This window comes from Chironomus tepperi, unplaced genomic scaffold, assembly GCF_022539635.2.
Source record: "Chironomus tepperi strain 1889 unplaced genomic scaffold, CSIRO-AGI_Ctep_v1 contig_306, whole genome shotgun sequence".
Classification (NCBI taxonomy): Eukaryota; Metazoa; Arthropoda; class Insecta; order Diptera; family Chironomidae; genus Chironomus; species Chironomus tepperi.
Window position 1 is genome coordinate 305,647 of NW_027226428.1, and position 20,877 is coordinate 326,523.

At 34.0% G+C, this 20,877-nt stretch overlaps 2 protein-coding genes across 2 annotated transcripts; both read left to right on the top strand.

Annotated features, from left to right (window-relative positions):
- Window positions 1-1,865: 1,865 nt before the first annotated feature.
- LOC139092536 (carboxypeptidase N subunit 2-like) lies at window positions 1,866-3,430 on the top strand. Its single transcript, XM_070642958.1, has 2 exons — window positions 1,866-2,808; window positions 3,390-3,430. Exons 1-2 carry the CDS (start codon window positions 1,866-1,868, stop codon window positions 3,428-3,430), a joined length of 984 nt encoding a protein of 327 aa, XP_070499059.1.
- A 25-nt stretch (window positions 3,431-3,455) lies between these two features.
- On the top strand, window positions 3,456-5,187 carry LOC139092531 (chymotrypsin-like protease CTRL-1). Its single transcript, XM_070642954.1, has 3 exons — window positions 3,456-3,789; window positions 4,043-4,119; window positions 4,174-5,187. The coding sequence occupies exons 1-3, from the start codon at window positions 3,578-3,580 to the stop codon at window positions 4,959-4,961; spliced, it is 1,077 nt and encodes a 358-aa protein (XP_070499055.1). The 5' UTR covers window positions 3,456-3,577; the 3' UTR covers window positions 4,962-5,187.
- Window positions 5,188-20,877: the final 15,690 nt, after the last annotated feature.

A 20,877-nucleotide genomic window follows, 5' to 3' on the forward strand; every position in this document is an offset into this window, starting at 1 on the left:
TTCAACATGAAAGTTGAACGCGAAACTTCTTAATTTTCATTTACGGAATCATCATCATCAATGAATTGCCGCCTATAGGTACAGTTTTGTTCTGTTTGTTTGTGACTTTGAGGTGGAATGGAACAAAAAGTAATTGCTTGAGAATTGTGGAAATAAATCTGTCGACAATGCTGCTTCCTCCTTCATTTATTTCATTTTTATTATTATGTTCATAATTAAAATTCAGAATTTTAAATGAGAAAATCTTTCTAAGATGATTCGAGAAATTCGTGTAATTTTGTATTGAAGCAGTGGTGGGTAACCTATTTGCCGTGGCACACTAGTGTACTGAACGTTGTGTACGGTTTCGATCAAAGCTTACCAGCAAGATGTGCCGTGAAAAATAAAAGGTTGCTCATCACTGTATTAAAGGATAATCATGTCCTATACACTTATTTATTAACTCTAGAGCAGTGGTGGACAAAATGTGTGCCGCGGCACATTAGTATTAGAAATGCCATGAACTCTATGCCAAATGGTGTTTCGGCTGAAGCCTATTTTTATTTCTTAAGATTACTATCGAGTAATATTTCAGCTAGTTTGCTTTAATTAAGGCATCTCTAATGTGGTGAATGCGGAATACATTTAGCCTAACATTACTAAGTATCAACCCCACCTTCTCGTGGTGAGAGACCGTTAATCCAAGCCACATAGTGTGGCGGAGACGAACAGGACTCTGGTTAATACAGGGTGTGTTTGTCTAGCAAGCCGCAATCCTTAAACCAAAGCTACGAAACTCAAAGAAAGGAATATCGGATTGGAACTAACAATGATGGCAAAAGATCACTCGGTAGGTCAAAGAACTCATGGAAAGAAGCTATCGAATTGGCAAGCGGTGGCCAGCGATTAAGCCAATTTCTGGCGTCGGCTGAGAGGAGTCATGGATCACACTTGATCTGTACGGCCAGCGAAGTAAGTAAGTAAGTGCTCTAATTACTCACTATGTTTAGCCAATAAGCTTTAACTAGTTCCGATTTTGCTTTTTTCTCAATCAATCACTCAAAAATGCTATCATCTCACTTTTAATTTACAAATTATTCTCTAACATTAACTTTTGGAGAGTGATTGCGATAAGGAATTGTTCACTTTATTCATTCATTGACATATATTCAATTGAATGTGAATGTTCGGAATCTTTTAAGCTAAAGTGTAAATTTTTGTGTTGAAGTGTTTTAGCAAATTTGAGTGATTCTTTAGGTTTTGGAACAGTGGTGGGTAAGCTTTTAATTTTCGCGGCACATCTTAGTAGTAAGTCTCTACCAAAACCGATTACTGCATAAGGTTTATGGTATTTTTCGAAGCACTCTGGTGTGTCACGGCACAAAGGTTATCCTCCACTGTTTTAAAGCTTAATAGACAAATTAGCTATCGTGAAATTTAGAATCACCATAAACAATTGACAATTGTGAAAAAAGTGATATAAAGTTGTGCCTTAATATTTTGTCAGACCATAATATTTTGATCAATATCAAAACTTAACCAAGTTAACCAAGTTAATTCATTCAGAACTCCACAAAATAGACAATCTTTGATACTTATCAATAAAAATTGACATTTAGAGCTGAACTTGCAATATAAAACATTTAAATCTCGTGGAAGTCGTAAACAGTGAATTTCTTAGAAAATTGTTATCGCCGTTATCGCTTGAACTCCAGTTTCTTCTGTTTATTATGATGAGGTTGCTAATTTTTTGCCTGCTCCTCTTATTCTGCATCAATCAAAATGTACTAGGGCAGAATTGCAAGTTTTTGGACAAACCAGAACATTGGACTTCTGGATATACGTGCAAAATTGTTGGGAATTCTAGCATAACTACAGAAAAGCATATGACAAATAAGAACGATGATGACGTAAAGAACATAGAATATAATGGACTGATGACTGCTTATGAGTTCAAATACCTGAACTTACCATTTTGTCAGAAGTTTAAGAATCTAGAAAATATCGTCATTAGAAGTGGAACCATTGTGTCAATTGACCAAAATTTACTTCAAAATTGCGTATATTTGAAGAATTTGGATTTTGGCAGTAATTACATCAAAGCCATTCCTGAGCATCTACTAACAAGAAATTTAAATTTGGAGGAATTGAATATGAAGAACAATGAACTAAAAACCTTGCCTGAATATGTATTCCTTAATCAAAAGAAACTCATTAGGCTGGGATTAAATGGAAATGACATAACAACTGTGCCTGCAAATACCTTTGCATCACTCTTAAATCTTCAAGAACTTTCATTGAGAATCAACAAAATTCAAGAAATAAATCCAGGCTGGTTCAAAAATCTCAAAAATCTGCGTCGATTGGAGCTTAATTTCAATCAAATTTCTAGCTTGCCTGCTGGAGCATTCAAGCCTCTCGTCAATCTTGAAACATTGTATCTTGGCAACAACCTCATCAGGACATTAAGCAACAACTGCTTCGAGAATCTTCATAATTTAAAATCATTAGATTTATCCCACAATGGTATTAATCACATTCCAAGTAATATACTCAATCCTGTTATAAACTTAGAAATGCTGTGGATGTCAGATAACAATTTAGAAGCGATCTGTGGTGACTCATTTGAAAATCAGAAAAAATTAATAATAGTTAATTTTGCTAATAATTCAATCGACGAGATTGATGAAAAGTTCATTGACGATACACCTATTTCAAACCTTGATATCAGTAACAATGAATGCTGTGATAGTTGGGATCTGACAAAAGATAAAATGAAGGAAAATTTGGAAATATGCTTCGAGAATTATAATTCGTATGAAAGACAGGGTAAGATAATTAAATAATTTTGTCTGTGACAGGCAAAAACCGTACAATTTCTTGAAAATTAGTATGGATTTAAAAAAAAACCATACAAGTTACCAAGAATTTGTACGGTTTTTGCCTGTGACAGGTGCCTGTTTTGAAACTCTGCAGTGAAGTATCCAAATGGCCTAATGTTTCAGTCGGGTACACAGCAGAATTACTATGACAGGAACTTGTTACAGGTAGAAGTTGACAGATTCTGCCAAAAGATGACCTGTTGACAAGTAGATTTCTTTGACCTGTTACAGGCCTGACCTGCTGCAGATCTGTAACATATGTCGCCTGTCACAGGTCACGAGCTGTCAACAGATCAGAGTATTGCGCAAGATTGAAACTCTGGTACACAAACTTTACTATTAGATGCACATCTGGTCTGACAATTACGATGCAAATGTCAATATAGTTTGCAGTCTTGGTATTACCGCTAAAAGATTTGCAAACTGTATGCGCATACTTGCATACAATTGTCAAACCCTAATTTTTTGGCCTAAACTACTATATTTATTGATTATATTCACATTTCCTTATGTTATTTTATTTTACAGTATGTATCCTTATGTATAATATTGATCATAATCACACTTAAATTGGCGTTCAATTATATTAGAATGTCATAACACATCCTCCTAGAATCAGCACTCAACCTTCAGTATATACCTACACTACTCGACCTTCAGTTTATACCTACGCTACGCAACCTACAGTATATTCCTACACTACCCAATTTTTACCAATGATATTTCCAACTACAGTGAGAACACAAAACTATCCAACCACAATCCGCCCACAAAAAAGCTCCAAAATGGTCAATCCTTCCTCTCAAGGATTCAGTCTTGATAGTAATATGGATACTATGGATACAGAAGAAAAACAATCATGTGGCACAAGACAGATCATACACCGGGGAATCGGAGGTGAAGCAACAAAACCTGGTGAATATCCTTGGTAAGTTAGGTCTTTGTTAGGTAGCTAGGATTTGACAATTCCATGCGAGTATGCGCACACAGTTTACTAGTCTTGCATACAAGTGTATGTGCGCATACTTGCATCCAAATGTCGAGCCCTACCTTTAACCGAATTGTACAAAGCTCCAGTCCCTCCTACTAGATATCATTTACTTATTACGATTACTTCTTAGAAAGGAGGATAGTCTGCAATTCTAAAACAGTTTAAATCATAAGTAATATTTTCTTTAAAGGAACGTAGCACTAACAAAGCCAGATAAGACATTCTTTTGTGGTGGAGTTCTTCTAGACAACAACCACGTAGTTACAGGTTCGTCATAATCAGTACATTAAATAAATATTATGTTTGTATATTTCCTTTTAGCTGCTCATTGCATCATAGGGAAACAGAACATGTATAAATTTGGAACAAATGATGTTGTTGTAACCATTGGCGCTCATGACTTAAAAATGAGAGAAAGACACAGAATAACAGTAGCAGTCAAATCAATTCGAGTTCATCCTGACTGGAATCCACTTTTGCAATCATACGACGCTGACATTGCTGTTTTGGAACTTGTTAAATCAGTCCAATATACTGATTACATTCAACCAATATGTTTGATTGAGCCTAACTCGCCAATATCATCACTTACAGATGGAGAAGTTGTCGGATTTGGTAAAAGTGAAAAAGCTAATCATGAAACAATCGCGCAAAGGATTAATACTCCAATTCAAAGCAATGAAAAGTGCATCAAAAGTGGCCAACATGAATCTCTTGTAAGTCATCGTGCATTTTGTGGTGGAAGTGCTAATGGAACTGGAGTATGTCTTGGAGACAGCGGAAGTGGACTGTTTGTTTTTAAGAATGGCAAATTTTATCTTCGCGGAATTGTTTCAGCTTCACTACGCGGTTCACTCTATGGATGTAATGTTAATACATACGCTGTATTCACTGATGTCATTAAATTTCATTCATGGGTTAAAAGTGGAGGGGTTCATGAGGCTGAAACTAAAGTACAGCAGCTGGAAGCTGAAATTATGAATCTTAGAAAGCAAATGGCACAAAGACCTTCTGATTTAAAGAGTAGTAATCAGGGTGGTATGCAGAAGAATAATGAATGCGAATGTCCAGATATTGGGGTATTAGCTAGGGGTTTGGATCAAAGTTAGGGATGTAGGGTATTCTAGAGTGGGACTTCTTATTAGGGGCTGTTTACTTATTACGTAACATCCCTTCTTCTTCCTCTTTCCCCAACAAATGATCGATGTTTTAGGCGTAAGACGCAACCAGGCACCCCTCCTTCTCCTCCCTCCTCTTCCCTTCGTAAGAGGGTATAGTAATAAGTAAACAGCTCCTTACTGGACTAAAGCCAATAAAATTGAATTTTAAACATCATTTGACTTGATTTTTAATTCAAAATAAGCTCATATCCTTCCAAATTGCCCTCCTTAATGAGAATCAAATCCACAACCCAACAAATTCCCATCGCATACCACTAAGTCTATCCCAATTACAAATCACACATCGACTAACCCAGACATTCCTTAATTCATGTCCACAACAAATTCTAATTTCATTTTCAAATCACTCACTGGGGACTATAAAGCATGTAACGAACATGAAATCACAACGCTAACAGAAAAAGGAGAACATAAATTTATGAACGCAGTATATCCACACTCATACTCACAATTTACATATTATTCCCTTTATAACTCTTTCTTCTTCATCATCATCGCAATAATATAAATTATAATGTTTTTTTTTTTTCGCTCCTGCATGTTAGCAATAAAGCACATGTTGACTTTTCAGAAGCGACAGCAATTAAGAGGAAAATTTATAAAATATTCTTTTTGTATTTTTTTGTTGATTTTTTATGCATGTGTGTGTGTGTGATCCTTAGGATGATTTTGAGTTAAATTTGGTAAATTTTAACTAGCATGAAGGCAAAGCTATGGTAAGGTTAGGATGGATTTTTGCAAAAAGAGCCCAATCTAAAGCTTTACGTCTCTTCTAATTCACTACTTTAGATACTTCATATTTAAGCAGCCTGAGCAATACAGAGTACACGATGGACTCCGAATGGAATGGATGTCCATGTGGCTTCAATAGCAAATCTTTAACTATTAATGATTTTGATTACTGAGATCAAATGAGAGTGTCGAAGACCACAGCACTCAGTAAACCTACTGCTTATAGCAGGTTCAGAATCACTCCTTTGTGAGACATTGTGTCACTGTGAGCCTTGTTTCCAGTACATATGATTCTAACAAAAACAAGTAACAAATTCATCTTGTCAATTTTCAAAGCCTTAAATATTGGATCAGTACCAACAAGGTGCTAAGGTCTTGAGCCTTTCTGCAATCAAGACACTTCAAGCCACAAAGTGGTATCCAAATGTCAAATGGAGCTTTAATGCTGTTCACCCCAGACCTCACAGCACCTTCGCGGTATGCTTTCTCGATACCGGGACCGGGACCGGGAAATCCCGTCCTGTCGATTTTCAGTTAATTTAAGGCTTTCGGAAAAGTTTCGGGACCGGGATTTCGGGAAAGCATACTTCGCGGAGCATTGTTATGTCATCATAACCTCGAAGTTGCTCTGAAATTCCCGTGACGACCGATTTCTCGACGTCGACCCATTTTTAGGACAGAAAGTGCAGTTTCCAGTTTTGTGATACTTGAAAAGGCATCTAAACTAGTCACAAAATCACCATAAGGATCTAACACTTTTTACACACATTTATCCCCACATCTTCTTCATTCTGATTATCCTAATGGAAGCAACAACAAAATCAGCAACAGTAAGGAGAAGAAGACAGTTTCTTTTTAGTTACCAGAAGCATATCTGAATGCTGATCATTAAATCATTCTTAAGACACTGTTTATTACTTTTTATTCAAATGAGTTCGCTCTCTTTTGCGCTATGATACCGTCTGTCTGCTGTTTTGCTGTGAAAATTTATGTCCTTATGGCAGTACAGTAAAGGAACAAAAAAAAAATCTTTTACTTTACTATGTTCTATATTATAAAGTGTATAATGTAATGGAATGGAACTTCTGAATGCTATAAAATGGAAATTTATTGAATGAAAAAAATAGATTTTCTCATTATTTCATTCCTTGGCGCGCTTTCCTAGCATTTTATTAGTTCCTTATTATTATTAATAGATATTATATTCAAATGACTTTCATTCTCTGTCATGATTGACTTCGCATGTTGTAAAGACGCAATTTTCTAGGAATAAAAGGGGAGGACTTTTGTGTGATATAATATGCATGTAGATGTTACTTAAAGATATGCTTGTATGTCCAAGCTAGTTTATTTCCTTCCGGAATTTATTATAAATACAGAGATTTTATCACGTTGTGATTTGCATCTGAAAATTAATGAAGTGTCATAAATATCAGGAGACTTTAAATTGGTTTTAACGTAAGGGTGCGGGTGGAACAGAGCTCGAAATCGACTCGGATTTTGTGTCAAGATGTTGACTCAAGTCAGCTAGAACACAAAAAAAATTCGATTCGACATTAGTCGACTCCATTTCTAGACTTCAAGATCTGGAGTGGAGTCGAATGGTTTGAATGGATTCAGAACTGCCTCAATAAACTGAACCTTCGAGAAGCAATTTTTCTACGAAAGATACCCTAGCTCACAAGGCACATGCTCATGAGTATGCTCACCAAATCGATTATGTTCAATGATATTAATTGATTATACTCACGAACAAAGGCATTTAATTGAGCGACCTTATTGTCTGTTGGTAAAAGCAGTTAAGGTGGTGCATAATGAGAAAATTTCATTTTTTTGCCATAAAAATCTTTAGAAATCAGCCGTCATCTATCATTTAACAAGATGATTTCGAACATGGTTGGTTGTAAGCCTTACAATAATCCTTTGTCTGATTGTGAAACTGTTATCCTTTAGGTTAGGTGCTTTGGATAGGCTTTTACTCTAGTCTTTAGCGTACTTACCGCGGTACATTGCTTGGCAGCAAGCGGAGTATTAAGTGATATTAGGAGGAACCGTCAGAAGATTTACACTTGAGTCAGACATTGGCTTCCTTAATCTTCTCAGACAGGTACCCCAAAACCTCTACTAACAGACAAAGAGGCCGCTTTTAGGAACCATAGTGTTATTTCTTGGCATCATGAATGCATGCTTTTTGCCATTAAGGGTTCTTGCCGTAATAGCGGTGATGATTAGAATATTATGATTGATTAGATAGAAAATTGTGAAAATTCTATACGAAATTGAACTAAATTCAAAAATATAAGTCAAATCTTCTTACAAAATCAAGCAAATTTACAACCATATTTTTCAAACCTATTCTTTACGCAATTTTTTATGTCCCCAATTTTATATCATTTAATCTCGTCCACAAAATATGTTAAAAAGATTTAACCATCAAAAAAATATTTATATATATGACATTTACTTTATTACAAATCGCTTCTGTATGCACTACAAATTTTTATAGACGCATAAAAAAATAAATCTCCAATCAACACTCAAAAGACGAGAGCACAAAGAAGGAAGCGAAGAAGAAGATGAAAAAAAGTTATGATTTATCATTTGAAAGACAGTCCATTACCTTAATACTTTTATGTTGATGTTAATCTGTCGCTCTTTTTTCTTCATCATCATTTCGAATATAAATCCAGTTTTTTTGATTTATTTTAATATACACACATAAATGCTCGATCCATATGTGTACATAAATATTTGAGCGTGCCAACACACAGCGGGATTGTTGTTATTGTTAGATCTGTGTGTTGGATGTCTTAAAAATATCGTCGAAATGTGACAATCAAAAAAAAAATAGAAATAAAATGCTTGTTGATCGATTAGAATTAATAAAGAGAAGTATTTAACTCACACATGTTAGCATCGCCCCGTCGAGATCCACTTAGACGAACAAAATTCAAATCATTTTTTTTTTGATCTTCTTCTTTTCATTGGCATTTTATTAATTCTAATTCTCGGTGTCGTATTCAATGATTGTGCTGTGTTGTGTAACTTCTACTTCTTTTCGAAAGGAATTTATCCTCATAAATAAATCTCATATGTACATATTATGAATCGAACATACATGCATGTTATGAAATAAGAAATTCCTGTCAAGAATTATAGAAATTTATTTTCTTTTTTTACTTCATCAATTTTTACTTCTTATTCATCTACTTTGCTTTACATATCTCACTCTCCTTATACACTCATATCCATGCTGATATTGCTGATGGTAGATAGAAGTGAAGATGAGATACAAAACTGTATGAATTGAATGAACAAATTGGAATGCATCAAGGTAAGACATGGAAAAGAAGAGAAATAAAGATACATATAAAAAAAATGGGAGAATGAAATCATAATAAGCATAAACATAAATCCCACACACATGTAAACAACTTTAAAGTTCTACATATATCTAGTATGAGGTGATACAGATTCCGACAAAGAGTTGTTCTGCTTAGTTAGAGATTTTTTTTCTGGAATTTAGATTATTGTAGAGTATTGATGGTTGTGATTTGGTGTATTGGAGTTCTCTGTGAGTTAATTGCAAAATTTGAGCGAGATTCTCAGAAAATCTGTTGATTGAATCATGAATCCTGGTAACTTACTCACTTACTCATTGTGACAATGCTCATATGTGGAACTTAGGTTACCAAATAATGCTTTTCATCTGACTCTGTTTCTGGCTCTGTCACCTTGTTTTTACAAATTCTCTGTTCTCGCACCTTAAACTGACATTCTTTGATCACTGTGCTACACCATGTAGCATTTTCAGCTCCACAACGTCTTTTTTCTTGCAAATTGCAACCAAGGATGGTTTAACAAACTTATGTTTCTGTCCCAGAGTTGACTTTTTCTCTGACAAATTCTCATTTGTCCTAACAGATCGCATCAGGCTACCATCTGAGTGTGCTCATTGTCTGTTGAGGTAGCTAAGCCATACATCATCAAAAGTGTAATTAAATGTGAAAAAATTGCAATTTTTCATTTTTAGATTAAGTGTCTGAGCTTCAGGGACCGTTCGGTAGCTAAGTAACCCACTATTAAGCCCCTGCTACCCGTCATATTAACGCTTTGTAACGAAATCCTGAACCAAAATTTGAATTCAGTCACTAAATTGTAAATTCTCTAAACTTAACGTAATTTACAAACATTCCCATCATCCTTATATTCATCCCACAATCACTCTCATCCTCATCATTAAACTCACAAAATTGTAAAGAAATGTTACAAGAAAAGAAAATTTTCTTTTAAAAAAAGAGAGAGAGATGAAAATCAAAAGTGCAGACAGAATTTAATCGATATTTTGTTGATTGGAAGGAATAAATTTCATTGAAGGAAAAAGAGCATTTCTTTTTAAATAAAATACAATTATTCAATCAAATTGGGGAAAGAGCATTGAGACATTGAAGTGAATTGAAGAAGCAATAAGAAAGTGAATAGTAGACAAATTGTCAGGAGATTAGATCTTTTAGATAATTTTTAATTTTGAGTAGAATAGTGAATAACTTCACAATGGTTGGGATAAACGATTCTGTCAATGATCAGGATAGCACTGCCTCCAGCTAATCGTCTCATGTTGTACACATCGTATCAATCTCAAATTTTGGATTCTTATTACTGTTGAGAGCTGTGAAATGAATGCTCCATAGGAATAAAGGTTTAAGTGAGCATTGTGTCATACTCTGGAACAACTCCAGGTAGCTCAGTATGTAAGAACACTTAACTAGTTATCGAATGAGTCATAGGTTCGAATCCAACTCGGGCTAATAGCTGCGAAGAAGGTTACTTTTTCACCAGAACCATTAAAAGTAGTAAGTCTAGACGACAGCTGTTTAAATCAGAGTTGAAAGGACTTTGGAAGTCCGGAAAAAGTCCACTGGGAGCCCGGACTACCGAAAACATGGAGTCCGAACTTTAATGGAGTCGACTCTACATAGGAGTCCTGCCCAGAATTGGTCATGAATTACTTGAGTACTGATTAAAAGACGGATCGATTAAAAGAATGCATCATTCACGAATGAAGACATGAATGAAGATTCGAGTACGAAAACCATCAAATGCATTCATTCTATCCATTACAAAGAGTAATCATAAATATAAAATCTTTATTTTTGATTCTGGTCCGCGTGCACAAAAGCAAACAGCAGTAATAAACACCCCCAAAAACCGTTATTTAATTTAATTAGAAATAAACAGCTGTAAATACCTCAAAGCTAAAGGATTGAGTATTGAATATTGAGAATAAGATAATATTTGCATTTACTGCATTTACATATCTGCTTCTGGCATCATTAACTCATTAATAAGGTCATCTGCATGATTTCAATATTCTCAAATAAAAAAGTTTCAAAATTTCTAGATTTTATTAGAAATCAGCTCAAGATGCTCAAACAAAAGCCATCGAATATCCAAAAAAAAAGAAGAACCTGTCGTAAATTCCATAAAAGAAAATCCAACAAAAATTTCACCGACAAGCCAACAATAAGCCCAAGCGAATGATTTTTAAAAATATCATTTTCTGTGCCTTATTAAAACTATAACTCAAGCGCAAAGAGTCACATTTTATTCGGACATTGAACAAATCCGGTTTCATCTCTTAAACAGTCTCAGACATGGTTGAACTTATTTTTTTTATTTCTTTTAATTCTATTTGTCGTTTACGGCTTCGTTCTTTTTAGTTGTTCTCTTCTTTAAACGAACAAAAAAATATAAAAATTGTTTGTATTTGTGCAATTTATCTTTTCTCACTTTTTTTTATTATTTCACTTCACATATTCCAAGATTCTGCCTTTTTTTTATCTGCTTATGTATACATACATTCATATAAGGCACAATTATTTGATGTTATTTCTCACATTTTACGAAATGATTGTTTTCAAATCGCTCTGACTGAGTGAGTGTAGATTATTGGCTCGATTATGTATTTTCTTTCATACCAAAAACCGTAACATGATATGCTTGATATTGGCGATGACTGACAATCGTGTGTGACTCTTATAATGTATCTGACACAAAGACACAAGAAAGAAATATGAAATTAATATTAAAAAGTCTACAATCGTATTTCATTTCAATTTGAAATGAGATCATCATAACTATCATGATTGAATATAACATCAACATGCCTACCTGCCTACTTACTATAGCAGAATTTTTAATTCCACCTCGACGTTTATCGATTTGTGAGCAAGCAAATTTTTTTTTTATTTTTTACTTCTTACTTCTTGCTATAGAAATGTTTTGGAGAAAGAAATGGAAAGATAATGAGTTGATGGTGGATGTAAAGTAGGAAGTGAAGCGCATTCTTATGGGAATTTAGGGCTATTTTGTGATTTGATGCTGATATGGTGGTTTAAATTTTTTACTTTTGATGGGATTCGATGATTTTAATATTGATAAATGCATTATGTTTTTATAAGTTGATTGGTTGGTATGGAACGTTTGATTATGGAGTGGCTGATGATTCAGGTATGATCTAGAATGATTCAGTGAGTATGGTAATGTATGTTCTTAGACCACACCAAATATATATGAAGCAAATTGATTCAAATCTAAGTTAATATATTGACAGTATAAAATAGAAGGACAGCTAACATAGGCACAGAGACCTGCAATTCCTGCCACTTTATTCGCAAAAACCTGCAGTTTTCAGCTAAAACTATAGTTCCTCAAAGGCTGTTGGTCAGCAATTTTGGACGAAACCTAGTATAAATGCTGCAAGAATGCCTTTGATGGATCAATTTTCTATAGAGGTTTAATATTCGTAAAGTAATCCCATAGTTCTTGGTTCCGAGCTTCTGATCAATACTTTAAATTACTACTCCATTCCATATCCAGCATAGTCCAGAACTCTATAATTTAATCTTAATGAGTTGACTTTGCATATAAATCAGTTGAAGTGTCTTAACTTCTGAAATCAGAGAAGTTATGAAATGATAGGATTAGAACCGGTGACATTCGGCTTCTCTTGGGCTTTACCCCCCTAAATTTGAACCAAGCTCCTTGTCGACTACTTCATAAAGAGTCTTAAGTGCTCAACATGTTGTTTTAAATTCTGCATGTATAAATGATCCAAAATTTATAACTTCAATATGCCTAATTCCTAATCTAATTATGATTCACAAGCAGTACGTCTAAAACACCAAACGAATTCCAAAACTCACTACACATCCAAATCGCACACCCTCACTCTTAAAAAAATTGAGCTAAAAAAAGAAATCTCATTCGACAATAAATCTTATCAGCATAAAATAAGCAATTGTGTAAGCAGAAAAATCCTACAGCGCCATTATTTATCTCTGTTTTCTCCTGTATGTTATTTTTCATCTACTAAACAGCGATTATAATAGCTGCAATATGATGTTGAAATGGGAAGAAATCTTGTTGAATTTTAATTTAAACTCAAACTCGACTGCTTTTTTTTGTGTGAGAAATTATCGATATAGACAAAAGGTAAATTTCATTAACCTATTTCAATAGTAAGCATCATCTAAGCAAAATCGATGAATAGAATTGAACTTGTTCAGTTACTTGAACGATAAAGATGAGCGAATGAGAAGTAAATAAATATGTGTGGATGAAGATTATGGCTTAAAATATCTATTTAGAGGTATTAAATGTGAAATATTGATTGTTAACATGAATTATCTTCAGTGTTGATGATATGGTCTGGATTTTAATGTAGGAATCTCTATCTTGATTTATTGCCACTGCCCATCTACAGGTTCTGACACCACTATTAGCTCTAGGTTCATTGAATGCAGGAGTAGGGTGCATTCTACCTCTACAGCAGCTCTGGACTCCATGCCTGGGTTTTGAGTCTCCTTCCATTAGGTCAGGTCACTGCTATCTTCGACCCACGCGGTAGAAAAATACAAGGGAAAATGTAATTGCTGGGAAAACAAGTTTGTTATTGGATAGAATCTACAAGGAAAACGGCGACAAAAAGCTCCAAAAGCCACTTGGCGCATAACTTTGATAAAAGAATGTCAGCACAAAGTGTGGAAAGAGAATTTGTACAAGCTACGTTACAGAGCCAGCAAAAGAGTCAGAAGAATAGCCTTTTGTTTTAACCTAGGCTTTATAAAGAACGAACATGGTTGCAGGAAGTACTTAAGGAAATACGTCACTGCTTTGGTTCAAATCTTGCATTTTATCAAATTGTTAATGATAAAATGCATAATTCTATGCGATGTTCATGACTTCTGACCATGAACTCTAGTAGACAGTGAACTTGCTCACCTAAATAAGCTTGTTCATGACTATACTCAATCATTGTTCGAGGAAGCAACAGTTTGAGAACATAAAGAACTGCGTTTTGATCAATAAACTCTAGATCTTCAAAATTATACTTATTTTAAGGTACTTAAACTTGATATCAAATCGATTTCACAGAAATAATTTAAACAATTCAATTCAACACCTCATTTTCGCATGACTTTCTCATTTTTGAATTAAGCAAAAAAATGAGAACCAATACCAAACACAATTTACACGAGTAAATTTTCTGAGACTAATCAATAAAGCAATTTCAAGTCTCACGAGCGCTCAAAAATTCTTCAATCATTTGATATTAATTCAAATTTTATACTCTTATGATCTCCTATTTGTTAGACGTATCAAAACTCAACCCGAATCGATACGACAATGAACAGATATCTGGCATGAGCGTACATACATGAAATAAATTCTTTTTTTATAGATTCAGCTTTCAGTTATGCCAATAAGTATTGTACTTTGTATTTGTTTATGTTCATTAAAAATTTTTTTTCATTTTTCTTTTTTTTTCACCTCATCAGCATCATCATTTCTGCTCTTTTTCTCTCCTCGCTTCCAAGTCAATCTTAAAGATTTCAATTTTTAATAAATCATAATTTTTTTTTGTTCTTTGAGGTTTATTCAGCTATGATGTTTATATTTCAATAATTTTGACTAAAAATTAGATTTTGAAAATTAACGGTTGAATTATTTTTGAAAAATATTGTTCGAAAAAAAAATTTTTTTAAAAATAGCTGTCAAAATATATTTAAAAAATAACGGTCAAAAAAATTTTGGAAAACAATCTTCGAAAAGCCTTTGAAAAATAATAAGCCCGAAAAATTGGAAATGTAACGGCCAAAAAAATTTGAAAAATGATGAGTACAAAGGATTTGAAAATTATAGCTATTTTTTAAAAATAACGGTCATGACAAAGTTTGAAAATATCGGTCGAAATAAATTTAAAAATATCGGTCGAAATATATCGGAGTTATATATAGGAGTTACAAATAATTTGAATAATAATGGTCACAAAAAAATTGAAAAATAACAATCGGAAAATATTTGAAAAATAACGTTCATTAAAGATTTAAAAATTTGAAAATAACCGTCATTAAAAATTTGAAAATTAACGGTCAAAATATCCTGAAAATCCAATTCCCACTCAACATCATTTACGAACGACCCCCTCCCTCTTTCTTTTCATGTATCTATCGATTCATCTACATGAAATCATACGCTGATTTTAGATTTTTTTTTTCTCCTTCATCTTCTTCATCCACTTGCACACTTCTTGCCTTTTGTTCGCAACTCTCAAACATTTTAGATGAAGATCATCATCGCCTAGTTGCTTGTTTTCAAATATCGAGAAAAAAAAATTGTTATGTGTATTTTTTCTCGATATAAAAGGCAGAACGAGATACACAATAAGCAGACGGTCAGTGCCTTTTTTTCATTCTAAAAAGAAAAGCTTCTTTTAATCTTCTTTTATTAAGACAATGAGTGAATGAATATTGTTGTGTATATAACAAGAACGAGGGTAGAGAGATGTTAAATCAAAATATTTATCCCTAAAAAGGCGTAAATTTTTTTTGCATCTTTATGGACGTTAGATATAATGAGCATCTCATTTCTGGTGCTGTTTGATCTCTATTTTTGGTAGCTTGATGGTCATGGTGCGGTGATGTCATTAATTAATTTGTTAAAAATTTTTATTATGAGAATTTTTGAATTGAGATTTTGGGATGTGATGGAAATGGAACTTGATACAGGGGCTTTGTCAGGGATGAGAGCCATTGGGGGCACGAGCCTCCTCCGAAAATTTAAAAACCGTTTATTTTGTAACGTTTTTTTTTTTACTTTTAAAATTCTCGCTCCTGACTAGATATTGAATGAATTTAGAGATGCTGCTGTTGCTGCTGGGCTGGGCATGTTATTAGGAGACCTATTGAAGCTCCAAATCTGATTTTATAGCTTGACTAGCGAACACGATGGCGCCGAAAGAACTAATGGAAAGATAATGTCGATAGAGATAGTAATGCAGGTACTTACTTACTTGCTTACTCCGCTGGCCACACAGATTAATTATCCAATGCTTCCCTCAGATGGCCCTATCACTGACTTCCGTCTGCCAATTGCCAATACATTACTGTAAAATGCATTACTGTCTCTATCGAAACCTTCCTTCCAGGATTTCTTTGGTAATGCACTTGACGTTTGAAGCAACTTTAGATGCAAATTAAGAGAGGTCATGGATCACAATTGATATGTATGGCCAGTGAAATAAGGAAGAGATGCAGCTGGTGAGGAATTGCAGATTCTGGCAAAAAAAATTAACGGTCTAGAGGTTATATTGCTCATTGTACAATTCGTAATTTATAGGATTCGAACCTTTTCTTTTCAATATTAATTTATATTTTCCATTAAAACTTCGTAGATAAATCTTGCTAATTTTCAATCAAACTCATCCTAAGGAAATTGTTCACTTATTAAAAGATGCTTTTTGGGTGTGGGGGAGCGTGGGGACGTGATTAAAATTCTGTTACCCCTCAAACCATTCAAATATGGGATTGAAGGGTAATAAGGTTCAAAATGTCGAATTTTCGTGTTATTTAATAAGTGAGCCCCCTAAGTCAATTTTACCAATACCCAAAAGTATGCGAATTCCGCATCCAATCATAACAGCATGCCATAATACATCCTTCAACTTTTTCCAAAGCAACTAAAAAAATCTCAAAGGTTTTTAAAGCATAAAAAAATTTTAATCTCCCACAAGCTCTTTCAACAAAAGCAATAATCGGATGGAAATCTATGAAGGAAGCTAGAGACAGATAAAATCCGAAGGCCAATGTTGTTTACGAGAGATAATATGTGGATGAATGGAAATATTTAGGTCAACATTAAATCGAATGCTTTTGAAAAAAAGGGATAATGGAGATGAGTGTTGAAATTTGCATTTTTGAGTTTGGAATGGAATGGAATGTCTGAGATTTTTTTCTACTCTCTATTTCTGTTGCCGTTTTGGGATGGAATGGATTGATGAATGAGATTTATGGGATTTTTGTGTCAAAAGGATTGTAAAATATTCAAGAGTCGCAATTTTGATTACAAATTTTTTAAGGGTTTTGATGAACATCATATGGCATAGCATAGGATGTCACTTTGTAGAGATTTCACGACACCAACGCGTTACATTCCTCATCCAATAATGCAAAATTACTTTAAATTGGAATGAAACTTTTTAACAGCTTTAAATTCTGTCAAAACTTGTATAAATTCCAGGAAGGTCGTTCATAAATGATGGATTCTGAAATATTCAATTTTCGTTGTACTGCAGTTGATAGGTCACTGATGAGTAATCGAGGATCCTCATATTGAGTACCACTGGACTAGGGTATAGGAATGGCACTCATGCGACAGTGTTGCCCACACTTTGTGCCACGACACACCTTGGAGGTGAGCCAGCACTGAGCCCCTAATGGCTTGTGATTCATAAAAGAACATGACATACAGTTTGGACAACATTATCCTCCGGTGTAGCAGGAAAGTAGCCAGACGTATTTAAGGAAGTATGTGTGGCACTCAAAAAACCCAAGCAAATTAAGGAATTTTGTCCTAATAGGCAATAGGGAAGGGGTTGATCCTAATATAATCTGAATACGTGACAGACTATGTAATCAGCGATTAAAAATCGAGCAGCAACATGTCCATTTTGAAAATTCTGACTACATCCTTACATATACGGACATATATATATTGACCATCATCACTGAACAGCTCCCCCAAAAACAATATTCTCCAATTTCGGAAACATCACAGAAATTCCAGAACTTACTAACATGTTCCCTTGACACTCTCAAATAAAATTCTCACGACACCAGCTCATTACTTATCATCCATGAATTAAAATAAATATTCCAATATCAAATCCAACAAAAAAAGCATTTCCGTTAGAATCACATGAGTCATAAAAGAATGCAGTATATTAAGTTATTAAGAAACTACGAAGGTGGGATTTAAAATAATCATAATGATGACTTATAAAATACCTAAGTGATTTATAGCATATAATGAATTTATTATAACAATATGAATATTAATTCTGTGCTTATGTGTGCATGTGAATGTTCGTAGGTATATAATTTGGCAGCAGCATATTATCTAGCTGAATGACTGTTGAGTATCGTATATAATAAAAATTTGTGAATGTTATACATAACAATGTGCATTCATTGTTCGGATGATGAATTGTTAATTTTTTGACTTTTAGATTTGAGACTGTAAATGAAACTGTGAATATCGGATGGAAGTTGGTGATTCAGAATGTTGTATTGTAGGCTATCATTCTACATCAGTGGTGAGCAACCTTTAAGTCTTCGTGGTTCAATTTTTACTGTAAGCTTCGATCAAAACTGCATACTGCTCATGACATTTTCTTAAAATTTTAGCGGCACACAAGTTGCCCACCAATTACTATAGGGGTTAGTGCTTCTGGCCAAATAACGAATATCTAAACCTTAACTCACTCCTCCCTCAAAGATCATAAGTAATTGATCAGTTCCTCATATTTGATAGAATGTAAACTAATAGTCCTGAAATAATCCAATTTTTCATTTAAAGCAGGAACAGAACAATATATTTGTTAACTAGAGCGACACAAATGAAGAAAACTCCGCCACAAAGCTATTAAGGCTTCAATAAACCTATAGGCATGGCTACGACGTCTTATGAACTTTAACTCGCAAATAGCACAGCTAAAATTCGGTTCCTTTCATTGTGTCGCTCAGCAAATATTCATAGATGTCAAGTGTCGCACAACTGGATAATGGGGACATTCTCAGTTTCGCAAGACCAAAACAGTTCATCAATCTTCTCACCCATCAATGACATAATCATATACCATCACATACAAATTAATAAATCAATAAAATTATAAACATTATTCAATCATTCGTTCATTAGCCCACAAAATATTCATGCAAATATGAGCCGACAAAGCCGAATTTTGCAAATCATTCGATAAATTAATAAAGAAACAGTAAGGAACATTAAAACTTCCCAGATTAACTAGTCGGAATTTCCCACCCGACTCTATTTCAAGTTCCAATAAAAACATCTCTCGTAAGTTCAAGAAACTTATTGAATAACATGACATAAGTGTAATAAATACAGCATAATAATCCATAAAATTATCAGACCAATGAAAATTCTTCAACTTTCTTCTTCATTCTATTTCTTTTTATTGTTGTTGTTGTTGCCGCATTCTACACTCACAGCACCAAGTTCATATTTCGGAACATTGCCGGAAATGTATCGAATGTTATTGCTGCTCGCCTAGTCACATGAAAATATCATTGAATGAAAAAAAAAATGGTTTTGGTGGAAAAAGAAAAGTCGGCGAGATCTCAAACGTAATTGGATTTAAAAGAAAAAAAAGTATATGAAATTATTAAAAATTTTCTCCCAATTCGATGGAACGTAAATTAAATGGAATGCAAAACAGTGGGATATAGGAATTTAATATAATCAATATCGTGCATCCTATTGTGAGTGTTTTGATCGTTTATTGTAAAAGGGAAAACAGGAATTCTTAGTCTGTCTGGATGTCTGTCAGGATTGCTGTTTCTTTCTTCAACTATCAGTTCCTGATCAGAGCATGAAGTCGACTTGGAATTTGTATGGAAAAGCCAATTATACTCCATAAAAATTTTGAATCGACCACTGTTCCTGCTTAAATTGACCTATCTTCTTAACTAATTGTATGCCTGATCGAGTCCCAATATTTGAAATTCATATCAACAAACTTTCTTAAATTCAAATAAATTTTGACCGTTATTTTTCAAATCTTTTGGCTGTCATTTTTCAAATTAATTTGACTGTTTATTTTCAAATATTTCGGGGCCGTTTTTCCAAATATTTAGTTGGTATTTGATTCTTGCAATATCCTTTCAATTGTACATCATGCAAATGCAGTAATAAGAGGCTTTTACTAAGCGAGATACAGAAAATGTATTCATAATGTATGGTACTTTGCTATAGAGTCAATAGCCCAAGATAGCTCAGTAATAGGTGCAAGCAACCAGAAATTGTACGACGTGGATTCGAGTCCCACTCAGAAAATGTAATTCGGAATCATACTTTTTCTGTCAGACCAGCATGTGTCTCGACGATCGATTTCCAATGTCGTGATGACGGTTTTTGTCGTGATGATTGTTTTTGTCCTAATGGACGTTTTGCTTTTCCCAACCCTGTACACTGCATGACTCAGGGTATTCAATGCAACGATACCTAGACACAATTTGTGTGCCTCTAATCCCACAAATCAAGTTAATGTGACTAGAACAGCGAAAAAGCACCCGAATCCAATTAGACGTTTCCACGGATAGAACCCGGGACCTTTGAGTCGATTGTCCAACTTCCTAACCAACTTGACCATTGCCGATTCATCACAATTTGATTTCCATGATAATTTAAGAACAAATGTGCGCTTCAATTTCCATCATTTGACCACATCCCTACTTTTCACAAATGAAATCAATTTTCCATTTAGCAACGCTAATTTTCTGTGTATGTCTGCTTTTGAATCTCCATAATTTTTCACATCATATTGAAAAATTAATTAACGCTTAACGTTGTCCGATTAAAAGCGACAAATTTCTTTACGCCCGTCCACAAAAAGTCTTTTAAAATTCACGACAAATGAAATTATTAAAACTCATTTTATCTCATTAAGAAGCCTCAGCAAGTCATCATGTTTTTTTCGCCGAAAAGAATATTTTAGTGTATTTACTTGTGAGATGAAGGTAACAACATA

Excerpts from the sequence above, each read along its gene's own strand:
- LOC139092536 (XM_070642958.1), top strand. The coding sequence starts at position 1,866 with ATGACAAATAAGAACGATGATGACGTAAAGAACATAGAATATAATGGA. Across the intron at positions 2,809-3,389 it reads TAATTCGTATGAAAGACAGG|TATGTATCCTTATGTATAAT; the intron begins GTAAGATAATTA and ends TTTATTTTACAG.
- LOC139092531 (XM_070642954.1), top strand. The coding sequence starts at position 3,578 with ATGATATTTCCAACTACAGTGAGAACACAAAACTATCCAACCACAATC. Across the intron at positions 3,790-4,042 it reads AAACCTGGTGAATATCCTTG|GAACGTAGCACTAACAAAGC; the intron begins GTAAGTTAGGTC and ends TTTTCTTTAAAG. Across the intron at positions 4,120-4,173 it reads CAACAACCACGTAGTTACAG|CTGCTCATTGCATCATAGGG; the intron begins GTTCGTCATAAT and ends ATTTCCTTTTAG.